The sequence below is a fragment of the Babylonia areolata genome, chromosome 1, assembly GCF_041734735.1.
Source record: "Babylonia areolata isolate BAREFJ2019XMU chromosome 1, ASM4173473v1, whole genome shotgun sequence".
NCBI classification, from domain to species: Eukaryota; Metazoa; Mollusca; class Gastropoda; order Neogastropoda; family Buccinidae; genus Babylonia; species Babylonia areolata.
Window position 1 is genome coordinate 32,204,607 of NC_134876.1, and position 27,802 is coordinate 32,232,408.

At 38.1% G+C, this 27,802-nt stretch overlaps 3 protein-coding genes across 6 annotated transcripts in view; 2 read left to right on the forward strand and 1 right to left on the reverse strand.

Moving 5' to 3' along the window:
• LOC143281885 (protein FAM13A-like) overlaps positions 1-3,260 on the reverse strand; it is a 33,642-nt gene extending 30,382 nt beyond the window's left edge. Inside the window, exon 1 of the mRNA XM_076587164.1 lies at positions 3,133-3,260. The gene's annotated coding sequence lies outside the window, so the exon portion shown is untranslated. The remainder of the gene's footprint in view (positions 1-3,132) is intronic.
• A 244-nt stretch (positions 3,261-3,504) lies between these two features.
• On the forward strand, positions 3,505-18,517 carry LOC143281895 (STAM-binding protein-like A). The gene is made up of 10 exons (XM_076587176.1): positions 3,505-3,795; positions 5,567-5,774; positions 7,656-7,731; positions 8,499-8,591; positions 9,056-9,435; positions 9,756-9,987; positions 10,411-10,548; positions 11,389-11,501; positions 12,321-12,420; positions 14,920-18,517. Exons 2-10 carry the CDS (start codon positions 5,569-5,571, stop codon positions 14,980-14,982), a joined length of 1,401 nt encoding a protein of 466 aa, XP_076443291.1. The 5' UTR covers positions 3,505-3,795; positions 5,567-5,568; the 3' UTR covers positions 14,983-18,517.
• A 3,103-nt stretch (positions 18,518-21,620) lies between these two features.
• LOC143281902 (transmembrane protein 94-like) overlaps positions 21,621-27,802 on the forward strand; it is a 45,313-nt gene continuing 39,131 nt past the window's right edge. For all 4 annotated transcript variants that reach the window (XM_076587189.1, XM_076587197.1, XM_076587206.1 and 1 more), the window contains exons 1-4: positions 21,621-21,753; positions 23,623-23,879; positions 24,477-24,628; positions 26,815-27,008. In XM_076587189.1, the coding sequence (XP_076443304.1) occupies positions 21,751-21,753; positions 23,623-23,879; positions 24,477-24,628; positions 26,815-27,008 (606 nt within the window). In that variant the 5' untranslated portion in view covers positions 21,621-21,750. The remainder of the gene's footprint in view (positions 21,754-23,622; positions 23,880-24,476; positions 24,629-26,814; positions 27,009-27,802) is intronic.

Sequence of the window (27,802 nt, forward strand, 5' to 3'; positions counted from 1 at the left end):
GTTCTTACCCAACTATACCCATGGTATAAATCATAATTTGTGAAATCTTATGAATACAATATGTTCCATCACATATCATAATTTAACCTTTGTGAGAACATCATACAACATTACAAGCAACACTGCATATTTATAAAGTAAGCTGAACATCATTTGTCAGGTATCAAATCACAAATTATTCTATCAAACTGTAAATCAAAGTTAAACCTGATAAATCTTTTGAGAATTTCAAGTACTGAAACTAGTGAAAGTGAAACAGAACAAAATGGGGATTCCAAACCAAACCTTTTAATTTCCTAGGGGATTGATATGACTAATGTACTTAATGATGTAACTTCAATCGAGTCAATGTCATTCACTGATTCAGTGTACTTCAATGATGCTTAAATAAACAGTCCAGTTAGCTTTCACAAATTATCCTATACTAAGTACAGCTGATAGCATAAAACACTTAATGTCAAACTAAAACTTTGTCTTGAAAGAATATATCATTCATTAGATTTAAAGTTTAATCATATTATATTATTATCAACTTCATTAGTAATCACACTAATAGCTTACATATTATCAACTAAAACAAATTACAAGGGAGTATTTATCACTGAAATCATTTAAATTAATGTCTTCTAATTATCCAGCAAGAATGGAATTTTTATCACTGTTAGTCTGTGTATGTGAACATGTATAAATTTACAAGTGTATGTGTCACTCTGTGTGTGTGTGTGTGTGTGTGTGTGTGTGTGTGTGTGTGTGTGTGTGTGTGTGTGTGTGTGTGTGTGTTTGTGTGTGTGTGTGTGTGTGTGTGTGTGTGTGTGTGTGTGCGCGCGCGCGCACCTGCGCACGCAGCATACATCATCCATGTTATGCACACACACACACACACACACACACTATATATATATATATATATATATATATATATATATATGCCCGTGAAAAAGATCAAATGACCAATAAAGATAGTTATCCATGTCAGTACATGTACACTGAGTTATGGAAACACAAACATACACCAAACACACAGAATGGCTGCTCAAATGACTAAAAAATAAAAACGGTCATGAATGCATGTAAAAGTGCATGTACAGTACAAGAGCACTTTTACATGCATTCATGACCATATTTGTATATATATATATATATAGTGTGTGTGTGTGTGTGTGTATCTTCATCTGATCTCAATTTTACTCGAAAGGGCCACACACTTATAAGACATAAACGAAATATGGGCCTGCATGCAAGCTGCCCATAAATGCTAAAGAAATTTCTCAGATTAGACTGTTCAGATTGTGCAGATGGAAGAGACTGCTGCTTTTCTGAATATCAGTTTAATCTTTCTCAACATTAGACAGCTCATTTCATCAGCATGCTCAACAATGCAGATGATGATTTCTTACAGCAAAATGTTCTGTATGTATTGAAGCCATTCTCAATTCAAATCAAAGAAACTGTCAGGAAAGTCAAAAAACAGAATTTGCACTGTATAATAAAATCCACTACAGTTAACAATACACAAGCGATAATGCCTTTAAGTAAACGTACCTCATTTCGTTTCCCAGTTTAGTACAAAAAAAAAAAAAATTTCACAACATTCGTCTGCTACTGTGCTAGATTTCAAACTAAAGAACAACAACAGTAACAACATTATTTTATATTCTGAAGTCTGAAACTGCAATCGTGACTGTCTTGCAGGAGAATAAAAGAAATAGATGATCTACAAAAGCCCTGTTAGCATGACCGATTTTATGAAAAAATAATAAGTGACTGCCACATATTTCAATGGGTCACTTCAAAATCATATGCATCAATGACAGATGACAGACACAAAACCTATACCCTGCACTTAATATAGATAGATCTATAATGCAGTCATCTACTTAAGTATTGTCTCGACTGCCTCTAAACCAGTAAAAACTAAAGAGCTTTCACATCCCACTTACAGACAGATACAGTCATGAAGTTGTTCTCAGTATTTGTAGTAGTACTGTGTACAAAAGTAGAATCATATCAAAATGCCTTGTATTCCAAACAACAGATTAATGAATCAACAGACTTGATATATACTTTATGTTTAAAGGAAGTTATTCAAGTCTTCTGGAGAACAGAGTTTATTGGCAAAAAGTTGTAACTATTATTTCTCACATTCTCTTTGTCATTTGACAAAGGATTTGCTGTGTTCATTTGACAAAGGATTTGTTTTCTGATTTGGTACTATGAAGTTGTGATGGAACAGCTGTACGACAACTGACACAATATTCCAGGACACAGGAACATACTGATTCATTTCAAAGTGTCACAATTAATGGCATGGTAGTTGTTTTTTATACCCAAGCACACAAATGCACACAATGATATACACACATGTACACACACACACACACACACACACACACACACACACACACACACACACACTGTTTATAAAAACTAATGCAAATTTAGACAGAAACATGTCAAGAACATGTGAATGATTTTTTAATGTTATGAATAAATATGATAAGAATAAACTCAATAAGAAAAAAAAAACAACTTGTTCACTTGTTTCGACTGGTTTTCCTTTTAAAAATCTAAGTATCAAGAACACAATCCATGACAGAAGAGTAAAAAAAAAAATGAGTGCACTATCTGAAAGTGAAACTGAAAACAACAGGTGAAAAATACTTTAAAGCACACACACACACACACACACACACACACACACACACACACACAGTGGAGGGAGGGGTGGGGGGGATGTACACAAAGATAAATACATCCAATCAAAAGAACCAGACAGACAGTCATGGAAAGGTTACTCAGCGCTCAGTTCTAGAGTTTCTCTGATTTTCTCAATTTCTGTAGTGTAGAGTAAATCTGAGCGATAAAAACAACTTTGCGGATGCTCACAATTTGCATTTATTTCTGTTGTGATCCTTAGTAATGCCGCTACAACTGTGTAGTTAAATCTGTCTCTGAAAGGCAAATATTTGGAACTTCACATGTTAACTTTTTCTTCTTCTTTTTTTTCCAATGAAGATCTTCACTTGAGCAGATCTATCTGTACGATCAACAGTTCGGGATAGGTGCACTGACATGTTTCTATCAATGTTTTGAAGCAAAATAAAAAACACAGCATCAACATGCAATTCTTACCTTGATATGATAAATATTCCAAAGATCACTCTGATAATTCCTGCAAAATCTTAGCTTCCTATCACTTTACTATGACGGTAAGTTTGGAATTAACGCTTTGGGATCGGTCGATACTCCTTGGAATCAATCCAGTAAATAAACGAGACAAATACAGTTTGCATCGGAATCGGAACGTATCATTTTTTTCTACTGATTAAGTAAAAGAAACCTTATCAAGCAATATCTTCAAGGCAATTTTATCAATATTTATTTTAACGAATTTATGGCTGTGTACTTATAGCTATCACATATATATGATTTATCGCTAATTATTTTGTGTCATTCGCGGAATCAAAGTTTTTTGTTAGTTTTCATCAACTTCCGTTTGCTTTTCGAGCAGACGATTATACTGTCCAGAGAGAATCTTACTGAAGTTACTCGGTTGTGATTACATATTTTAAACCTGCTTTTACTGGATGTTTTTTCAGAACAGAGTGGTTGGTATTATCGAGTTCAACTCAGATACTTAGCCTGTATGTCCAGTGCATAGTGCAGCACTGCCAACTTCCAAGCTTCCAACGAAGTCGGTCTGCGATCAGGAGTTTCTGACTCATTTTTTTTATTATTGTATCGGTCAGCCTTTCAAGACTTCGAAGTTGAATGCGGAGGCGGTAATAATTTCAAGTGAGTTTCTGCGAATGAAATACCGCACCCCATGTAACTACTTATTGACTGTAAATTACAACTACAACAGTCCATTCCTCAATTTTTATTCCAAGAGTTTTAGAACAGTTTGAGTTCTAGTTGTAACTTTTCTCATGTTGGTCAAGCCACAGTCCTCGACACCAGAATGTAACTCCTGTTTAAGATAAAAGTTACAAGAACTACATCTCAAACTATATTGCCCCTATATTAGCCTTCCACTAGTGCTACGCTCACTTTCGTCTTGCCAACAGTACCAGGTTTAGTCAGTCAAAAGACTGAAAAGGGTTTGATGAAAAGTTTAGGACGGCACTGGGCATCGATCCAGAATCGATGTGCAGCGAACAGCTCGACATCAGTCCCGAATAATTTAACGGATGTGAAGTTGAATTCTCGGTCAATGAATGTCTGTATGGACCTTTCTTGATTCTTTAGTTTGTCCCCTTCCTGTCTAGAGTAATGGACTCACAAACCAGTGACCAAACCACAAATGCGCAAAGTCGTAGGAACAACGAACAGGCAAATAAGCCTCAATCGTTGATCAAGTCAAGTCAAGTCAAGTCAAGTCAAGTCTTGCATTAACTTTTCACCAATGGTCAATAGAACCACATACAGAAAAGTCCAAAACAGAAATGAAACTCTTGATCCACAGATTGGTCACATGACCCTCAGCACATCTTCCTAACTCGCCATATCTCCCACCAAAACTCCCACTATTTTTTTTGTTTGTTTGTTTGTTTACTGAAAAACTCTCACCAAAATCATCATATGTAATAATTAGTGATGATGTTCTATGACATTTTCATCAGGAACTCCACAAAACAATGAGCTTTGTAACCAGCAAGGATCGACACCCAGCAACTTCAAAAAGTTAGAACATACCAAGAGATATCGTCAAGATCAGATATATATAGGCTGAACAGCATTACCAAAAAAAATTTGTGTTATATCAAATGAATGAACTTTCAGGTCAATCATGTCTAAACCAGATTGTTTACTGGTGACACAGTGAGCATCAATATCATAAAGATGGAAGACGACCAGTGAATATATGCAGGAAGACATTGTGCCCCATATTAAACTGAGTAAAGCAATGATCTGTGCAGTTCCACCCACAGAAGTGCTTCACCTTTATTACCTCCTGCAAGCAAACAAACATTGTCCCTGCAACAAATTGCATGGCCACCCATTGGAGGATATTTACAACACTGAAAATGTGGGTAACTTGGCATCAGTGTCCAGGATGATCTGAGCTGGGGGTCCTAAATCACCTGTAACAAACCCAATAGGGCCCTTATCCATCTGCAGTGCACCTTTTGTCTAAGACTGTCAAAAAAGAGACAAAGGAAATTGCCAGCACATCCATGTTTATCCTATACTTGAGTATACAGCCTCTGTATTGGTTCCCAAGACTGCCAGCTACACTCAATCATTGTAAAGTCCAGCACAAAGCAGTAAGATGGATCACCAGCTGACATCATCAGTCGTCCATTTCTGCATTAAGTCAGTTCGTAACTCTGTCAAAGCCTCCCCCACCCTTCCCCCACCCACCTACCAATAAGAATGATAAATAGATAAGACATGTTAGATATATCTATAGACAGATAGAACAAGAGATGATACATATATATCAGCTTGTCTCTGAATCAGACTCTGTCATTTTATACAAAGATGTATAAGGACAACGATTTGTTTCTAAGCCTCAGTGTGTTTTGCTCATTCTTGGTTCCATTACCTCCCTTTTTTGTTCCAGCAATGGCAACAAGTGCATTTTCTCACATCCATGACCCAGCTGAGAAAGTGCGAGCTCTAGCTGACTATGGGTCCCATGTGGATGTGGACAAGCTCATTTCACCCAAACTGTACTTCCGGTCAGGCCGTGAGATGCTGCGCATGGCAAACATGTACTGTGATGACGGCAATTTGGAAAGTGCCTTCATTTTGTATTCAAAATTTATCACGTAAGTACATGATAATGTACTAAAATTAATGTCCTTTATGGTGAAATACTTTTTAGTTGATATATAATTATATATTGTAATCATGCAGGGTTTAGGTTTCCTGTCTGTCATCGGTCATTAACGTATATGGTGTGGCAGCTGTCATTTGACTTTTCAGTTTTTCACAAAATCTGTCATGCTAAAAAGGGCTTCTGTAGATTTCTCATAATCCCTTTTAAAGAAATCATGATTGCAGTTTATAACTCTTGAAAAATATTAATTTTATGATTACTGTTGTGTCCTGGCAGTTCAACATTGAGCTGATGAACATTCTGGAAAAAAATCAAAACTGTACTCAGCCGGAAAACGGAAGCAGGTCTGTTAATTAATGTTGAAGCAAAGGCATTGTCCCATGTATGTAGTGATATGCAGCAGAACTTGTGCTAGTTTAGCTTTTTCTTTTCCCACCAGTCTCAGTTCAAGTTCAGGATGGCTTCAATGCATGTAGAGCATTTACTCATAATACCCCTGAAAACGGAATATGACTGCATACATGGCAGGGTAAAAACGGTCATACACGTAAAAGCCCACCATTTTTATATTTTCATCTGAAGAGCCATACTTCATTTTCGGGAAGTGTGTGTGTGTGTGTGTGTGTTAATGTTTCTTTTACCAGACTTACATGTACTGACATAGATAAGTGCATTTGATCTTCCTGTGTAAGCTTACAAAAACGGAATTAAACATGTCTGGTCTGCACATACAGGAAATTTTAGAGACATTTTTCAGCTGTGAAGATTTGGATTTCCAGAAAGCAGGTGAAAGTGTTTTCCGAAAACAATGGTACTGGACTAAAACAAGTGACAATTACACTGTAGATTGATGTCTTTCCATCACAGTTACACTGTAGATCTGATGGCTTTCACCTGTCCTGCTTTGCTTTTGTTTTGTTTTTGGACCATAATGTGATCGTTTTCTATCCAAAGCAGTCAGCATAGATCAGTGTTTCAGAATTTGCGAAATGAAGTTTAGTAATGAGTATATATGGTATTTTCTCAATTTCTGTGTCCATTATGACACAGCAAACAATAGCGCATACACAAACACATGCACGCACACATGTATGTTACTTACCAAAGATCGAGTATGATGGACAAAAAACAAAGTACCAAATCCATTACGTATAAAGTTTGTGGGGTGTGGAGTGGTCTGATGGGGGGTCACTGGGGTGGGTATAAAGGGTTGTTTTTCCTGATCTATTAATTTTTAAAATGACCCATTGATTTTATGTAGAACAAATGACCCATGGTGTCCTGAATCAAACTTAACTCTGATCATGTTCAAACGCCCTCTACCTCTGTCTCTCTGTCTGTCTCTCTGTCTCTGCCTCTGTCTCTCTCTCTCTTTCTCTCTGTATCTCTCTCTGTCTCTCTCTGTCTCTGTCTCTCCCCCCCTCCCTCCCCCTCTTTCACAGCGATTTCAGTTTTTTGGGTGTGGTTTGGTGAGATGAGAAATTAATCAGTGTCCAGAGTTAGACAATTCTGTGTTCTTTAAAGGATTATTGATAAAAAAAATATATATATATATTTTACAGATGTGATATTTAATATTTATTCTGTAATCCTTGTCTGTTCACTTGTACTTTCAGTCCTGTTTGATTTCATTAACTGAAATGACCTGTTGCAAAACATACATGTTCTGCATATTTTATTTTTCAGATCAGCACATGATTTTTATGTACTACTTTATATTACATTTGGTGAAGCAGAGTTACTGCATGGTCATAAATGTATTGAGGACTTGCTTAGTTCCACATCACAACAACAACAAAGAAAGACTTCCTCTTTATGATATGTATTGCAAAATACTAGTAAATTTCATGGAGGAAAATATTTGTTTCAGCTTGTTTGTTGAAAGGCTGCCATCACATCCTGAATATAAGTCATCACCACCCAGTGATATTCAAGATTTTAAAAGAGTAAGACCATCTTTGTCGTGATTTTTGTTGTTGTTGTTGTCCAGGCTATATAAATATGTGTTTGTTTGTTTTTTCTATGAAAGACTTTTGGAATAAAATTTTTGCCAACACATTGGTTGGTTGGTTTTTTATTGGGTTTTTTTTTTGTTTGTTTGTTTTTGTTTGTTTTTTTGGGTTTTTTTGGTTTGTTTTTTTTGTTTTGGGGTTTTTTTTTTGTTTTTTGTTTTTTTGTTTTGGTTTGGTTTATTTGATTCACATCCACAGTGAAGGCCTTCCCTCTTTATGTAATATCTTTATTTATATTGGCAACAAGAACTGGGTTACAAAAAGCTGGGAAAGTCTATGACAATGAAAAGAGTTGCCCTGGGTTTCATTACAGTTCTGTACTTGACCTACTGAACTGACATTGTGATTCACATTAGAAACTGGGTATTTGGTGCATGCATGTGTTTTGTATTTTGTAAATGTTTAATTATTTTCATATCTACTTATCAGCCCTTATTACATGTCTCCCATCTATATCACCAATATTCTAAGTAACAAAAAAGGAATAAACAGATTTACTTATTTTGATTATTTGATGGTTTTTTGTTGTTGTTGTTTATATATATATATATTACCTGGGTGTGTTATGTGTGCTTTTGATTGGAGTTGTATCTAGAAATGATATTTTTTGTCTGTTAATCTGTTTGATTGCCTGCCTGTATGTCTTTCTCTCATTTTGTTTACATCATGTAAGCAACAAAATGTCATGCCTATTTTTCCAGAAAGTCAAAAAAGTCTTCCCTTTGGCTGAAGAAATCAAATCAAAACTGAAAAAGAGATACACAGAGGAAGAGGCTAAGAGACAGGCAGAAGAGGTATTTTTTTTCCTTTTGTAAGATATGTATCATTTTGTGTGTGTGTGTGTGTATATGTGTCAGTAAAACAGAAAACAAAACAAAATGAAAAACAGAAGATAAAAGAGTAAAACTCTATGAGTGTGATAAGTGAAATATAAGCTATAGATATGAATTGATCACATTTTTAGAAACACGCATCAAAGCTCTTAACACAAAAGGTAATGAAGGTACAGCACACTTTATCAACATCAAGTTTGTGCACCTTGACAGACACACTTACACGTGAATACGGTGACAGAGTGACAGACAAGCATGCACACTCATGGATACACATACATAAGGACTTATTTCCCACTTCAACATGTTTTAGTCAATAATGCCAACACCAAACCACATATATCAAAAGTTTGATTAGAAAGATCATCACTGTAACAGAGTCACTTAAAAGGATTTTCACTATAACAGTCACTGTCATCTTTCAGAAAAAACGTCAGGAGCAGCTGGCCAAGGAAGAAGAAGAGCGGAGGAAGAAAGCAGAAGCGCAGATGCAAGAGGATGAAGCACTTGCCCGCAAACTACAGTCAGAGGCAGAGCAGCAGTGGATGCAGGAGCAGGAAGAGAAATACAAGCGTCTTCAGCAGCAAGAAGAGGAGCGCCTAGCTGCAGAAAATAAGCGGAAAGAAGACCAAGCTTCATCAAGCAAAGATGGCTCCGTGTTACTAATTCCAGCAGATGTCAGTGGGTTTGTTCCAACAGGTGAAGCTACTTCTGCTGGTGCAGCCACAGCCATGGGTCAGTCTGCCACCTTCCCCAGTTTACCAGACAGAGAACTGAAGAAAAATCTGTACATTAGTGATCAAGGGTAAGGTGACACTGATAGTTCTACTCCTAGAGTCATATTTAATTATGTTTGTGCGCGCGCACGCGTGTGTGTGTGTTTGATACTGTTTCTGCCCTTCTGTCACTTGTTTTTACTGTAATTTGGCCAACATTTTGAATAGTATATTTTTTTTCTTTTAAAATGTTTGAATGCTATGACAACACATTATTAACTAAAAATAAAAGGTTATGATTTGATGTTAAGAGCAGTATGTCAGAATCTTTCACAGATAACAAACAAACATTTTTTAGATGAGTTTCAGTTAAGTATTGTGACCCTGTCATAATTCCTTTTCTGTGCAGTGGCACCAGCATCGATGATATACCTTCAGTTCCCCCTCCCGCATATTCACCACCCATCCCTGACCGCAGTACCAAGCCAGCTGATCACTTTATGAGCACGGGACTGTTTGGGGGATCGGGAGGTCTGAGGGATGTGATTGTGCCTGCTGACCTCATACAGAAATTCATTATTGCTGCTCAAAGCAACACTGTGCGAAAGACAGAAACCATGGGCATTTTGTGTGGCAAAGTGGTAAGAATAAGATTCTCTTTTTCTCACTTCAGCCAGAAACAACAGACAAAAAAAAGGGGGGTACATGACTAGGGTAAATCTCAGGTGCGGTTGAATGACAGTGTCTGTCCATATGACAGTGTCTGAAACTGCAGGGAGGTATATCTGATTCACACACCACATTTTGCTTTTGTGTTTAGTCCGTAATTGTTTTTTGCCTTCTTTTTCTTGCTTGCTTCTGGTTTTCTTCATTCATACTCTTTGCTTCTTCCATTCATACTCTCTTTCATTTCCCTTTTCTTTCTAGGAAACAGTTTATTCCACTTTCATTTCACAACTACTTTTGCATTAGTGTTTGTGTATGCTTGATTGTTTTTGGTTTTTCCCCACTTGTGGGATGTAATTCAGCATTATCACATTTACAATTGTTAATTTTTATTGCAGTCTGGCAATGCCTTCAAGATCACAAACCTGTTCATCCCTCAGCAGACGGGCACACCAGATAGCTGTGATATGCAGAATGAAGAAGATCTTATCATGTACCAGGACAAGCATGACCTCATCACACTTGGATGGATTCATGTAAGCCCTTTGTCTTTGTCTTTTTTTTTGGTCTTTTTTTTTAAAGTTTGCCTTTCCCTTCTTAAAATTTCTGGCTTTTCTCTTTTTTTTCTTCTTTGTTTTTTTCCAAAAAGCCTTTTCTTTTAAAATCTTCTGCTTACACTCACTCCTTAGTGGGTGAGCTGGCAAAAAAGACATTTAATTACACATACTTAACTGTGACCCAACTAGTGCAGACTCCGGCAGGGGTCTAACATTCTTGTCCTGTGCAAACTACTATCCGCCTGTGCGGAGAAAATGAAAGTAACTACGGCTGATAACCTCCCGGAAGTAGTAACCTCCCCTAGCGCCCTCTTTTTCCTGCAGCCATCTCGACACCTGTTCCTGTGCACTTCATACGGATAAGTTTTTTCGCATTTTCTATCTGTCTTCTTTTTTTTCCAAAAAGCCTTTTCTTTTAAAATCTTCTGCTTACACTCACTCCTTAGTGTGTGAGCTGGCAAAAAAGACATTTAAACGGATGAGAATCTCTGGAACAAACTCTTAACATATTTTATTTGCTTGTGGTTTGCAGTATCAGAAAATTTACTCTTTAAACTTTGCTGTTAAAAAAAAAAGAAAAAAAAAGGTTATTTGCTTTCATTGATAGTTTCCAGGGTACATGGGTTTGGAGTGGGACAAAATATATCATGTAATTGTAATGTAGGCTAAAGAATTACAGCAATAAGTTTCTTACTCAACTTTTTTTTTTTTTTTTTTTTTTTTTTTTTTTTTTTTTTTTTGTATCCAATCTGTCTTGTTTCCAACATGATTCTGTGGATTACACGTGTTGACTTAGAAATACATGTTTTCTGTCTTCAGACTCATCCAACTCAGACAGCATTTCTCTCAAGTGTGGACATGCACACGCACTTTGCTTACCAAAAGATGCTTCCGGAAGCTGTGGCCATTGTGTGTTCTCCAAAATTTCAAGAGTGAGTTTCTTTTTAGTGTCCATCTCTGTAACTGTAGACACTGTCTACCTGTCTGTTGGTTTTTTGTTGGTTTTTTGTTGTTGTTGTTGTTGGTAGTTGTTTTTTTTTTACATGCTTTTCTTTTTTGTTTGTTTTTGTAAAGAAGACAACATTTTTATCAGTCAGATTGAAATCGCATTTCCTCATTTTGCAGCACATTTTCATAGAACTGTTGAGCTTCAGTATTTTTGCAGACAACGGAAATTAAAAAGTCGCTATTTAACATAGAAGAAGAACCAGAAAGATCAGTGAAGAAAGACATCATCTTCAATCCACCAACATTACCAAATTTAAGTGTTACTCTTCCAGTGCATGTCTAAAGCATAAACCACTCAACTGTTGATCCAAACTGAGGATACAAGTATCTAGCAGAGGCTTTGTGATAGAATAAAAAGCTCACGATACAGAATATGTATTTCTCGATAATGTAGCTATGATGTCTGAGATGATGTGAACTTTTTGGCTTTATCAACAATGTTTGTGGTCTTGATCTTTCTGCTTTCTTTTATAAGCTTTTCACACATTAGTTTAAATGAAAATGTCCATTCTCAGTGCAACTTTTTTGTCCCATTTTTTAATTATTTATTTTCCATGATATTGAATCACCATGCAACTTTGTCTTATTTTCAATTGTTTATTTTTGATAGTATTCATTAGTGTCTTTAAAGGTAGTTTTCCAGACAATTTCTTTTTCTTTTCTTTTTTATTCTGGTTTGTTAAGCAGTTTTTGTGAATCATTGTGTAATTCGATACAGGTAAATTACTTGTTTTCTTTTTTAGGACTGGGCTGTTTTCATTGACGGATCTTGGTCTGGATGTTATTGGAAGATGCCGGGAGAAAAGCTTTCATTACCATGCCAAAGAGCCGCCATTGTTTGAGGTAACAATGGCCTGGTTATGAGGAGTGTTTGTGCATGAGTGTGTATACTGTGTCTGTATCAGTGTATGTCTCTGCGTTTGTGTGATGGAGAGAAAGGGACGGGAGAATATGAAATATATGTTGGGGAGTGTGAGCTACTTTTGCTGCCAGGGAAATGTTGTTGTCTCGTTCATCATTTCTGCCAGGAAAATAAGATTGAAGTGAAATCTGTTTGCCAGGTTTTTTCACAAAAAACTGGTATATATTTTCAAAAAAATTCTGTGCTCTTTGTTATTGGAGAAGAACCAATAAATGTATATATTTTCTGGAATGTAAATGAATAAAGAATACAAAACACATGATGTTTTCCAATTTTATATATTTTCAGTGACATGCTGTTGTTTTGAAATTAGTGTTTTGTTTTTTGTCACATTTTCAACTTGTTCATTACAAACATTAGTCAGGTAATTTGCACTAAAATATATTTTCTGGACAAATGGATAATACCCACACACACAAATTATCCACATACACAAATTATACTAGAACAACCACAATATAAAAAAAAGACAAAAAAAAAAAAAAAAGACAGATACACAATGCATTGTGACTTCTCCAAGTGATAACATGGATGTGAGGCCAAGCCCCCTCAGTCTCCACCCACCCCCCCCCCCCCCCCCCTCCTCTTCACCCCTCTCACAAGGTCACTTTATCCAGTTCTCATCGGACCGCATTGGCTGAGTGCCAAGTAAATTGCTCATACTGTGTCCTGCTGATAATTCGGTCATTTTCTGTCGTCTGCTACAGCTGTACAGCTGGCATCACTCACTGATAGTCGTATCTTGGCCAGTCTCTTCATTGCTCCCTTTGTTTCCTATCAAATCGTCTGATAAAAGTTCGTTACTGTCTTCTCCTTCGAATATATGCTTCAATTCTTTCTGAGCATCAGCTAAAGAAAGCAATCTTGGTTGATTTAGTGCACCACAATTGCATGTCTTGAGCACAGTGTCTGACATTTTGTCAAGCGAGCGAGGAGAGGAGCTAGGCAAACACTGCGGCAGTAACCCAACCAAACTGTTCAAATAGAAGACTGCCTCATTACGTAGATGGGGTTTCTAGCTATGAATAGAATCTAGAAAGATTTCCCAAGCTAGAGCTACCAGTATTTTTGTCAACGAACTCAATGCAAACCAGGGAAAATTCACAATATTTCAATGAGTTATCTCGTCATTGTGGCAGCGAAGCATACATGCTTTCACTGATGAGTTATCTCATCATACAGGCCGCTTAGGGGGTAAATATTCAGCAGGAATTGTATGTATTTGCAATAAAAAGAAAGAGTTCATGTTCTATTACTTGGGGGAATGTGGGGAGAGGAAGTAGGGGGCAGAGGGGTGGTTAAGAATAGTAGAATATATTTATATGTGAGATTCCGGTTGGGAGCTGATTCATTTTAAACTTAAAAGAGTTTGGCAGCTGTCACAAAATAAAGATTATCTAATTTGACATTATCTCATTTGGTTTTCCAGCTTCTTTTTTCTGTTAACTATAATTCTTTCAGTGTGCATTTGCACAGACTCACATAAATGCTACAACACGCATGCACACATGCACGCACACATGCACACACACACACTCACATATGAGAAGGTTGATATCCTGGTGAAAAAAAGGAGCAAAGGGATCAGCTTAGTCAGCATGTTTATCTCTTCCATTTTTATTGCAAGAATGTTATAGTATAATACAACAGATCCAGTCAGAAGAAAGGAAAATAGGTTGTTCAAACTTACACGAAGAAATAATTAATATTTATGGAATTGTTGGTAAACACATTTACAGTAAAAGGCAGATTACATCATTGATCTGTGGATGGAAACTGAGCTGTTTCAAGACAAAATACTTTAAAAAGTGTTTCATGTATGTGTGGTAATCCTATAACAAGTGATCATATATTTACTTGCGACATGTTAAAATGTCATATACCTGTACTAGCATCTTTTCTGGTGCAAGAAATATTGGACTCTTCACTTTTATTGTTCGATTTTTTTAAATCTCGTTAAATAGTCCAGTTGGGTTGCAGTTATAACTTCTTTTTTTCTTCTTTTTTTGTAATATCTTGGACTTGTCACTGTTAATGTTTGACTTTTTCAAATCTGTTTTCAGTAGTCCAACAGGGTTGTTAAAACCTTTTTTAACACCTATAAGGCTGTATGCTTTAGAGTTGGGAAGTTATTATTTCAGCCAGATTGTTGTTAATGTTGTCGACACTTTCTTTTTCTTTTATCACTTTCCCTCCCCCCACCCCCTTTTTTTTTCATGTCTAATATCACTCAGTGTCGATAGACATTAAATGAAATTGAACACATACACACTAATGTGCGCACGCATGCACGCATATATGGATACACACATAAGATTTTATAGACAATCAGACCAAACTTTGATTATTTAGCTGTGTATTTCCAAAAATATGTGTCATTAGGCTCAGTCCAGTTAATTTGTTTCTTTCTTTCTTTTCAGACTTCAGCCCATGCAAAAGTCGTTTCCACTGTATCCGCTACCTTGACAGACTTGAGGAAGTGAAGATTGTGAACTTCTAAACATTTGTGAAAATGAGGACCAGTGAATGTGTTTAAAACTGAAATGAAGCATATGTGAAATTTGGTTGTAAGTGTTATTGTACATCATATTTGGATATGCTGAAGTTTGTGATATATATCTAAGTCAGTTATCTTGTTAACCTCTGATAGAGTTTCATAAAACAAAAAATATGGGAAATTATTTTTGATGATTTTCAAGTTATAATTGTTGCATTGTGCTTTGCTTGCTTTCTTTGTTCATTTCTTTTAGAGGAAACTATTTTTGTCATCCACTTTAACTCCTTGTTTAAAAACCAAGACATTGAAGTATGAGGCAATGAAGAAGATAATCGTCTAAATGAGCCTGTGACATGTTTCAAATGAAAGTTATGAATGCTTCACATGGCAAGCAGATGTCATTTTTCAAATCCACTTGTAGGGAGAAGCCACCGTTCAAATAAAAAAAAGTATCATCTGTCTGTTTATGAGTTATAGTTCCTGTACATTTATTGGTAACCTAAATTTTTCATGGGTACTTTGACAGATGTTCATAGATCAGGCGTAATAGTGAACCATGGCTGCTTTGTTTTTCTTCTGCACACATACGTGCACACACAAAATCAAGAGCATCATCAGCTAAATGATTAACCCTTTTCTCTTTTTTTTCTTTATATATACATACAGTAGTGAAAGAGCTATATAGTTGTTGTTTGTAATGTTATTACTTTAAGAGGTAAGAACAGCAAACAATTGTTACTCTTTTCTTGAATCATGGTTACTGTAACGTTTTCTGTATTAAAGTGTTAGCGAATTTTTTATGAACTGTTTAATTGATACGGATGCTTAATATAGCGCCCATCCTCAGTCATAGACCAAGCTGTAAGCACTCTACAAACACAGGGTCACTTACACCACAGGCTGCCTTCCTGGGTAGAGCAGACTGAGAGCTGTCTTTAGGTACTCATTATTCATTTCCTGTCATTCAGTCAGGCTTCAGTCATGGCATGCATGCACATGCGCAGGCACGCACACATACACACACACACACACACACACACACACACACACACACACACATTTGTATATTAAGTGGATTTGCTATAAAATTTTGCCAGGGACAACTCTCTTGTTGCCATGGGTTCTTTAACATGTGTTAAGTGCAGGCTACACATGGGACCTCGGCTTATTTTTTCATCCAAATGACTAGCTTCCAGACCACCACTTAAGGTCTGCTGGAGGGGGAGAAAATTCTGGGAAGTGTGGGATTCAATCCCATATACTCATGATTCACTTCCTAGGCTAACACATTACCACTAAGCCACCACTCCATGACAATCTGTATAATGCATTTTTATTGTTGATAATTTATATTGAAGGTGCCAGTTGAAATTGAAGTGAACAATATGACTAATAATTGTACATGTATGTATATTTTGTGAATGATTTGTTGAATGCTTTTACCAGAAACAAAAGATGATCACTACAAAATGATGTTTCATTAATGGAGAACTGTACAGTCTGTTTATGTATTATTATTATGTACATTTTGTGTCATGTCTTCTTATTTGAGTTTGCTTTCTGCTTTGTGTGTTATACTTGAACAGATTCTGCTGTGTAATTTTCCCTGTCTTTCAGTGTGTCTGTGTGTGAGAGGGCTTTTTATTCACTGTTTCTCCCTCCCTCCCTCTCTCTCTCTCTCTCTCTCTCTCTCTCTCTCTCTCAGTCTGTCACTTCCTAGCTTTGATTGAGATGCCAATTATGCCTTCATCCTCACCACTCCCCCCCCCCCCCCCCCCCCCCCCCCCACCATACACATAATCTCTCTCACCCAATCCCTCTACCTTTGTCTCTCCCTTACCTCCAGTCACTCGCAGTTCCATTCTCACACGCGCGCACACACACACACACACACACACACACAAACTCGCAGTTTCATTCTCACACACACACACACACACAGTACTGACAGGCAGTGCCTAAGGTCATAAGACGTGAGAGGCAGGGGAAGAAGAGATTGGAATGGGCATGGCGGAAAGGACTGTCATTGTTTGAATGTCAGGTTTCCAACTTCACTTGCAACCTAACTAGTTTGGCCAGTCTTTACACTCACCCCACCTCTCTCCTTTTCCACCCCTTTCTTCTCCCTCCCTCTTCTCTCTTTCCCTCTTTCTTTTATGAATGTGTGCGTGAATGAAAGAGAGAGTTCTCCATGTACAGATCTGTTGTTTACATGTTGAACAAGAGAAATGTGGTAAACTTGAAATATTCACAGACAGACAGGTTTAACTTTAAGAGGTCAGAAGGAATGTGAAGAGTTGACAGATGCATCTTTTCTGTTATTTAAGTTTTGATTGGTTTGTAAGGAGCTGATAGATTACATCATCTCTGTCAGCAAAATTTTTATTGGTTTTTGTTGTTGGCTTTCAGTGTCATACTTTCCTTTCTTTTCTCACTTGTTACAGATTGAGCAAAATAAGTCACTTATCTAATAGCTGTCATTCATATTCATTTTTGTGTGCAATGAATCCTTTTCAAAACAAGGACTGTCAGAATTGTTAGATAATATTGATAATAGTGTTAGTAATAATGATTCTGTGCATTTCTTGTGTTCCATCTATTTCAGTTATTTGCACCTAACCCTTCGAGTGCCCAGGATGGAAATTTCTGTCCCTTTCCAGTGCGCAAAAAAGTGACCCAGGATGGCAGTTTTTGTCTGTGTCATTGTAGGAATTTTCCTATCACAAAATCATTAAATTTATATGAAATTGTCATAATTGGATAATGTATTTATTTTCCGTTCAAGGTTATATGTACTTTCTTTTGGTAGTTTGAATGCTAGAATTCTGTTTAGGTATTACCCTCTGTGACCAAAAATCCCTTGGCAAATAGTTGACACTGAACATAAAACAGCCTTGGCTCTGAAATGTTTAATAAACCACAGACATGCTCATGCACAGAAGCACATGAACACACAAACACATTCATGCATGTACATGTGTGCATGCATACATGTACACTCATATACACAGGCACACATACACACATGTAGTCGCATACACACACACACACACACACACAGCACAACACATCACAACACAATAACCACTAAGATTTGAGGCCCATAAAAATGCTTAAAAGTGAGAAATGACAGGCTTGTTTTCAGCCAAAGACATTCACTTTCCTGGGCTCCCCAATGGCAACATCAGTCACGTTGCACCCAGTTGGAGCTTACAAGAGTGCTGAACTTAGCCGAACTTCTCTGTCTTTCTAATGTTTTCACACCCATCCATATACATATTCTATCTGTATATTCTTTTTACAAATCCAAAAACTGTCGAAGGTGCTTACTATTTCTATCTTTTTTAATATCTTCTCACATATCTTTTTAAACCGTGTGCTGAACAGTCTTCATGCAAATGTGTTTATTTAATCAGTTCTGTTTATTAATCACTTCTGTGTCTACAGGAATGTAATATTATTAAACTGTATATGATTTTTATTTTATAATGTGAAAAAAATAATAAACCATATTATTTCACAACCATTAAAGCAATGACTGTGTGTCTGTATTTAACCTATCTTCTTATTTTAAATATTTCTTTAATTTGTGTTTGAGTTTAGACTGTGCTTCCGTACTGATGTTCTTGCATGTATGTTTGTGTGTGTGTGTGTCTTCACACAGTTATGGGCAGTTTGAGCTGCCAGACTCATTTGCAGAGCTTCTAAATTTGACCATGTTTCTCCTCTCCTTCAGTTTCTCCACTGGTTGCCCGTTTCTGATCGAATAGACTATAAGCTATCCACTCTGACCTTTTCTGCAGTCAACAGATCTGGCCCCAAGTATCTTTCTGAACTCCTCCATATCTATACCCCGTCTCGCCAGCTCTGTTCTTCCTCTGATACTTGACTTCTCTGGATACCTCACGTCAGAAGTAAGACCTATGGACACAGATCGTTTTCTTTTCAATCGCCAAAGACATGGAACAAGCTCCCTGATAAACTCCGTTATTCTGATTCCCTTGCTTCTTTCAAATCTCGTCTCAAAACTCACCTTTTCCCTCAGCAATAAGTTCAGTTGTGGCAGGTGCACTTCCTTTGCGTTAGCTGTGTTTGACTATGTGTGTATACATATGTATGTGTACATAACTACATGCATGTATATGAATGTGTATAGTGTGTGAATATGTTTATGTAAGTTTGTGCCTGCCTATGTGTGCGTATGTGTTAGGATAGCTGTTAGATACACATGTATGTTAAAATGTATTATGCATTGTGTGTGTGTGTGTGTAGTCACATTTTGGTGTGTATATGTAACATTGCTGTAATGTTTTATGTTAACAAAAGTGTTTTTGTAAAGCACCTAGAGCAGATTTCTGGATAGTGTGCTATATGTATCCATTATTATTATTATTAAATGAATATAGGGTTTTTGAAGTAGTGATAAATCAGTAATGGCCAGAAAATGAAAATTGATGAAATAATGAAACATGCCAAAAATTGGTAGTTGACATTATGATGTTGATGGTTTGGTTGGGTGGCATTACAGTGGTAAACTTTTTGGCAAAAGTTAGTTATGAGTTAGGGTGATCTCTGCGGGGATCACAGGCAGTAATTCTACTCTTCTGTTCTTTGGAGGAGAATGTATCGTCTGTCTTCCATTTGTGTTAACCATGTGGGGATAGATTACGTTGTGGGAAGGGGTTGGGTTGAGAGTAGTACTGGGGAGGGGGCATGATAGGGATTGGGACAGTTGGAGAGTAGAAGGGGGGGAGGGGAATAGTATTGGGGGTAAGGTAGGAGAGGTACTTTATGCTCTTACTGCATTTAACATCATCAAAATATTACAAACAGAAAGCTCTTAAGAGGTGAATGTAGACAAAGAATTATTCACCCCTCTTTCCTACCTCCCCATATCCCCCTGTCATCCTCCACACCACTACTACTCCCTAACCTGCCATCCTATCCTCCCATAACTTCACCATTTTTCATTTTCTGACCATTACTGATTTACCATCACTTCCAAACCAACATGTTCATTTAATACAGTGTTTTCACATAAATCAATGTGCTATAATTAACAAAGTTTGTTGTTAAGTCATAAAAACAACAACATGAAATTGATAATTTCCATTGAAATTACTGCCCTTTGATTCACACACACAGTTTTGCCTACCATACTGCCAACATTCAACAATCAACTCATGTCTGTCCCTCTTCACCCTAACATCCTGCAGTCTCACTTTGTGTATCTGAGTTAATGCTCAAGGAATTCCTTATCAGATTCAGAATGCAATCTGTTCGATTTTGAGGGCAACATCATATTGCCTGTACCCTTCTGTCTCTCTCTGTCCATCTAGTTCATCCTCAAAATCAGAATGTAATATGTTTAGTCTTCAGGACAGCTTCCTATCATCCATAGAACTGAACGAATTTAATAATCAGTGACTTGAAAATACAGCGCACGCACACACACACACACACACACACACACAGAGACAACCGGGCATACATGCACGCATGCACGCATTCACTCTCTCTCTCTCTCTCGCACACACACACACCAAAACACACATATGCATTTTCATGGACAGAAAACGAGACAAACAAAACAAATGGAGAGAGGGCATAAATTTAAAAGATCCAAACTCAGCACAACAGACAGTAACTTCGAGTTGAAGCCTTCTCCCTCTGTGTGTGTGTGTGTGAAGAATTACACCCATCTTCTGTCTGTTCTCTATCTTTCTACATAATCTTTCCCACCCCCTCTCTCTGTCTCTCTATGCACTACACCCTTCTTCTCTCTCTCTCTCTCACTCTGTGTGTGTGTGTGTGTGTGAGTGTGTGTGTGTGTGAGTGTGTGTATGTTAGTGTGCATACAGTGTGTGTGTGTGTGTGTTAGAATGCGTGTCAGTGTGTGTATGTTAGTGTGCATGCAGTGTGTGTGTGTGTGTGTGTGTGAAGAATTACACCCATCTTCTGTCTGTTCTCTATCTTTCTACATAATCTCTCCCACCCCCTCTCTCTGTCCCTCTATGCACTACACCCTTCTTCTCTCTTTCTGTGTGTGTGTGTGTGTGTTTGTGTGTGTGTCAATGTGTGTGTGTATCAATGTATGGTGTTAGTGTTAATGCCACAGTGTGTGTGTGTGTGCCGTGTGTGTGTGTGTGTGTGTGTGCCGTGTGAGTGTGTGTGTGTGTGCGCGCGCGCGTGTGTGTGTGTATGAATGTGTGTGCATGTGTGTGTGTGTGTGTGCCAGTGCGCTTGGTCCATCTGTTTATAAATCAGTGCATATAGCAGTACTGGTGTGAAAGCGCTTAGATTTATCTCTGCACAAGATTCAGCGCCATATAAATACTATCAATATTATTAGTACATACGCACACACTCACGTACACGCACACTGGCATACACTCTCTTTCCATCTTTTTCACGTACGTGCGCTCTCTCTCTCTCTCTCTCTCTCTTTGATTATAGTTTGTAACAAGACGGTCGAAGTGGGGTTTGTTTTTTATTGTTTTTTTCTTTTCTTTTTAACAGTCAAGATTATTTTGAATGTGGACTTTCTTGAGACTTCACATTCCGTTTGGTCAGTCAAAACATAAGCTTGCTGATAGTAACCCCCCCTGAAATTCTCATTTCCGTGCCCTTTCAATATCAGAGCGAAACTTCAGTCTACCTGGACAATCAAAATGCAACAACGATGTCAACACAGGAGACCGCGTCGCACGCTGCAGAAATCTGACGACTAAGAATATCTCGGATCACATTTGCAATGGTACACTTAATTTTTTCAGTGTTCTTTTCAGCTTTTATTTATGGTCGTTTGGCCTTTTCCTTCTGCGTATGAAATCGAAAAAAATGTTTAGTGGATTTCGAATGATTACTTGATCTCAAGGTTTTCCCCCTATCTCATTTTTATTTTTGCAATTGTTGTGCGTTAGTTCATTGCCTGAAAACAGGCTCTTTAGAAATATCAGATTCGAAATAGAATAAAACGAATAGGATAAAATACCACGGTCGTGTCTTGACTCGTTCTTGATTTCCAGTCATATTGGAAACAAAAAAGTTACGTCCAAAGAGTTCATATTGAGTGGATCAGTTATCAGCTTTGGAAACAAATATTTGTTAATGGTTGGGCATCACATCCCACATATACAACGCTTCGATACCTGTTCCCCCTCCACAGATAATGATAATGCTCTTGCCTTTGTTAACTTAACCCATGTAGTAGTAGTAGTAGTGTAGGGACTGGGATTTGATTGCCTAGGCCTCACGGCCTTTTAAAAAAAAAATTATGTCCCCTTCAATATTGATCTCCATTTATTTGTGGGATACATATGTGTTTTCTTTTACAAATACTGTAAATCACTCGTCAAAGTCAATAAATGTTTATTTTAAATTGATCTTCATGTCAAGGAGATTTTTTAACCTGAAGATTAGTTCCCAGGCCATCAGGGAACTAGCATACAAGGCATTTGTCCACCCCATCCTGGAGTTTTCATCATCAGTCTGGGATCCCTACCAGCAACAGGACATTGACTGCTTGAGGCAGTCCAGAGATGAGCAGCCAGATTTGTGCTGAGATGCTACTGAAACACCTCGAGTGTATCAGCAATGCTACAAGACCTTGGATGGTCCTCCCTATAGCAACGCCGCCAAACAGCCAAACTGACCATGCTGCATAAAATCAAGCATAATTATGTAAGCATGGATTCACTGAAAGAAAAACTGGTATCACCACCACCACGGCAGCGACGCACCAACACTGAGCAGCTGGAGCAAATCTTCTGCAAAACTAGATATCGGCAGGCTGGTTTCCTCCCACGTACCATCCGGGATTGGAACACCTTGCCCCAGGGAGCTGTGGAGGCCAGCTCACTCGACACCTTTGTGTCAATGGTCTCCAGGATATAAATACCAGAATATACCTTTTTTTTTCTTCTTTTTCTTTTTTTTTTTTCTTTTTTTTAAGAAACCTATGTAGACCTAAATGTATCTTCCGCAGTCCCCCTTTTATTCAGTGATAGAATAGTCAGGTATTGACTGTGATCACTTATGGAAGGAAGGAAGTGCAAGTTAGTTTTGATAGGTAGTGCATTCCATATTTGTGCAATTCTGTTAGCTAATGAATTTTTCCTAAGGTTAGTATTACAGTGCTCTTTACAAATTTTCATCGCTGAATTTCTTGTACTCTCATAATCTGACATTCTAAAAACACTATTCACATTGACTTCATTATAGCAATTTAACATTTTGTATGTTTCTGTTAAATCCCCTCTTTGCCTTCTACCCTTCAATGAATGCAGATTAACCCATGACGGTATGACCTCATTTCATTATCATGTGTACATAAACCATGATCACTGATCATGTATATTGATGCACATCAGACCACTTACACTGCATGCATAAATAATCGCAAAAATACATACACAGATCTGAATATTTTTACATCTCTACCTGTACAGATGCATCCTACACACACCATCATGGTACATTCAAGCAAATGATTTTTTAACATGTTGAATCATAGATTATGCTTACACACATACATGCGCACCCCCCACCCCCAACCCCAACCCCCACCCACACACACACACACAAGCATTCACCCTTCCACATGGACATTTTTAATCAATTTCAGACTTCCGGGGATGACATACCAGACAAACCCTCTCCAAGATTGGGAGGGTTCACCACCTCAGAGGCATTGTCACAGCTGCATAAAGACATCAATGAAGTGATTGCAGAATATGACAAGCCTTCTGAAGTATTGTTGTCAACATGCAAGTCAGCCCTGCAGTTCTCTGTCAGTTCAGTTTTCCCTTGGCCTGCTCTTCTGTTGATGATGGTCTGCACTGGAACTGTCTTCATTGCTGTCGGCTTTACTGGCAATCAGATGTAAGTATTTTGATTCTTTGAGTTGTAATACTCAGTAGTGCCAAAGACATGTGATGCTACTCATATTCAGATATTCATTTCAGCGTCAGATATCAGATGCTCGATAGATACTGGTGACAGCTCCTGAAAATGAACGCAGCATTTTCAGTTAAAAAGGTATCTTATCCAGATATTTGTTTGCCAAGTCAGACATAGCATTTGATGTTTACACTTATACATACACACACATGTTTGCATGAAAATATAGATATTATAAATGTTATTGTACATACAGGTGTGTTCTTGTGCACATGTTCATATGCACTTAATTTTTCTTATATGCACATATGTACACTCACTTGCATATATTTATATTCTGTTGATATTATTGTATACTTTGGCATGTGTGTCTGTTTATTGTATACACATTACCACATTCACTGGTACCAATCTGAAATCTTCGAAACCTTTGTTTCTTTCTTCAGTCTATTAATTAGAAGTAAAATATAGAAATATGTGGTGTTAAAGTTTCAACAGCAGACTAAATTATTTGATAAGTAACTGTTAGAAAGAATTTCTTGAGTATAATCAATGTCTCATTGTGATACTATCCATCAGGTATGGATCTGGAAGCTTAGAGTGGTTAGCAGTGGAGGGTTGTGTGCTGCTGATTACCATGGCAGTCAGCACCTTCCTGTCCTGCTGGAACTGTTACAAGTGGCAGAGGGAAGCTCTCAGTCTCAGCAAGCGCCTCAGCAACATCATTCAAGGTAATAATAAAAATTTCAGCTGTTCAGTAAAACAGTATATTATTGGACACTTCCTCCATGAGTGGAAACGTATAACTTAATAATGCATGCAAATCAATGACAGTTTTTTGCATTGTGTGGGAACATAAGTTCATGTAGAGGTGATTTTCCATAGGTTTATATGGAGGTGATTTTCCAAACAGCTCACATATTTCTGTCACAGACACATGTTATGTTTAGCTATGCACTGTTTCAGTCTTTCATCAAGTCTGGTGCTGTATTTCATGTCTTCCCTCAATGAAGTGTCATGACTGTGACAGTGAGATACCCAAGAGCTTCAGTGATCTTAACTTCCCCCTGTCCACCTACTCCTCCGCCTTCATCCACCTCCACCACATGCCTGCACACAGTATGCATCTAATGTGTGACTACAATCAGTGGAAACACTGTTGTGAATCAGAATCATATCAAGGTTGACTCCCAAACCTGGAAATAGGATGATTGTGCCAGAGAAAAGCAATGAAACCAGCCTGTGAATCAGAAACAAGACTGTACACAGACAACGCACATTCACACAAATGATACACCAGGGGGAGCGGGGACAGGATGTATTCAAAAGGTGGAAATCATCAGACCAGACAAGTGGGCAACACGTGAAAATAATTCGGATGATCAGTGTCAGGGACTTGACATTGACTTACAACTGAAGGTGCAAACATAGTCATGTCAGCGACCGCAGTCAACCCATCAGTGCTAGACTTATTATTTATCATTGGTGTATGCCCTATATTTCTTATTTGATATAATATATCCTGTCTGATTTTTGCTATAATTGGATTTTTCTAAATTTGGAGGACTCACCTTATAATTTGAAGAGCTTGTGACTTGTCAGTAACAATTTGCAATAGCCAAATGATTAAAGCGTTGGACTTTCAATCTGAGGGTTCCAGGTTCGAATCTCGGTGGTGCCTGGTGGGTAAAGGGTGGAGATTTTTCCGATCTCCCAGGTCAACATTTGAGCAGACCTACCAGTGTCTGAACCCACTTCATGTGTATATGCACGTAGAAAATCAAACTCGCACATTAAAGATCCTGTAATCCATGTCAGCGTTCTGTGGGTTTTGGAAACAAGAACATATCCAGCATGCACACCCCCAAAAACGGAGTATGGCTGCTTACTTGGCGGGGTAAACAAAACAAACGGTCATACACATAAAATGTTAAATGTTACATGTTTTTCTGAGTGTGTATTTGTGCGTGCCTGAAATCTGATTGAATGACACAGAAAACGAATGATGAGCGCCCAATGGCATCCGTCAATCAGCTCTACCCAGGTAGGCAGCCTGTTGTGTAAATGACCCTGTGTTTGTAAAGCGCTTAGAGCTTGGTCTCCAACCAAGGATAGATGCTATATAAGTATCTATATCAATCAGTAACAAATGATATGTAGTTGTTGGCGTCCGTCTGTCTCGGGACACAATGGAACACTGCGCCTGGTTCAGTCAAGTTGTTGAGTTGCAGCGCATGCTATGGCTGTACAGTCTGATTCTGGACCAGCAGGCTTTGTTGCAGTTGTCACAGGTGAATGTCGTGCCTGGCTCAGAGGGTACAGATTCTGCCCTCTGCCATTTGCGCTCTCTTCCCAGTGCTGTTCTCTCTTTTTCTCGTTCCTCTGGACACGTGCTTTCACGGTCCTTCTTCAGCTGTTGTGGTCATCACCCACCGCCTCCCAACCTGCTTGGTCCATGTCGCCTGTCCTCATGTCTGGTTTGCAGATGTCCCTGTAGCTTAGGACAGGTCTTCCTGCAGGTCTGGAACCAGTGACGAGCTCGCCATAAAGGATGTCCTTGAGGAATCGCCTGTCACCCATTTGTCTGACGTGGCCGAGCCACCGCAGATGGTGCCGGGTCAGGAGTGAAAACATGCTGGAGATGCCTGCCTGGTCAAGGACTTTCTTGTTTGGTACACAGTGTTGCCACATGATACCCAAAATTCTCCTGAGGTTGCACAGGTGAAATGTGTTCGGTCTGCGTTCTTGGCTACAGTAGAGGGTCCATGTCTCGCTGCCATTGAGCAGAGTGCTGAACACACAGGCTTCGTACACCTGCATCTTGATGTTGATGGTATGTATATACATTATAATTGTCTCTCTTTTCTTTCAGTGTGTTTCTATCAGTTTATTTTCAAACAATGTCTTTCTGACACAGATTGCTGCAAGAGCAATACGTGGACCTCCAAGAGTTACAGTGACCTGAACACCCCCATTTCCCCATGCATCTCCCTCCAGTGGACACAGCGTGATGGTCAGATTGTCAACCTGCCTCAAGCCTTGCTTGTTCGTGGAGATATTATTTACCTGCGACCTGGACACAAGGCCCCAGCCAAGTGTGAAGAGATTGAGGTACTGTGTTCACCCCAGTCTTTACACAAAACCAGCAAATCACTATAACTGTGACTGAACATTAAAACAGATTTTAGTTTCTCATTCTTATAGAATGGCAAAATAATCAGATACAAGTTGATGTATGTTTCAAACACTGGGATGAGAAAGAGTTCTGTGTAGATTTCAGACAGTGGTAACTTTCAATATTTTTTATTTTATTGTTTGATTGAAGCATAATTGGATAAATTTGTAAAAAGCTATCCGCGGATACTTGAAAGAAGTATAAGACTGAGAAAAACAAACAAAAACAACCAGTTAGACTTTAAAAGATGTCCGAAATCCTGTGAGCTTGACCCTGTCCCGTCTTCTTTGTTGGTTGAATGTATTGATGTTCTACTGCCACATATTACTCATGTCATCAATTCTTCCTTGCTGTCTGGTTGTTTCCCTGAAAGCTTCAAGTCTGCTGTTGTACGTCCACTCATCAAGAAACCATCTTTGGATCATAATTGTTTGAAAAATTATCGACCTGTCTCTAATCTGTCATTTTTATCAAAACTGCTAGAAAAGATCATATTGTCTCAGCTCTTAGCTCATCTGGAGCAGAATGGCTTACTTAATTCCCACCAGTCAGCTTATAGACGTGGTCATAGTTGCGAAACAGCCCTTCTTAGAATAGTGAATGATTTGCTTTCGGGATTTGATGAGGATAAGATATCTGTTCTCGCTCTCTTAGATTTGTCAGCAGCTTTTGACACTATCGACCACTCTATCCTCTTGAACAGACTTAAAACTTCCTTTGGTATTCGTGA

What these genes read in the sequence shown, in the direction of transcription:
- LOC143281895 (XM_076587176.1), top strand. Translation starts at nt 5,569, where the DNA reads ATGGCAACAAGTGCATTTTCTCACATCCATGACCCAGCTGAGAAAGTG. An exon ending in ATATTCAAGATTTTAAAAGA is followed by an intron (nt 7,732 to 8,498) that starts GTAAGACCATCT and finishes CTATTTTTCCAG; the next exon opens with AAAGTCAAAAAAGTCTTCCC. An exon ending in AAGAGCCGCCATTGTTTGAG is followed by an intron (nt 12,421 to 14,919) that starts GTAACAATGGCC and finishes CTTTCTTTTCAG; the next exon opens with ACTTCAGCCCATGCAAAAGT.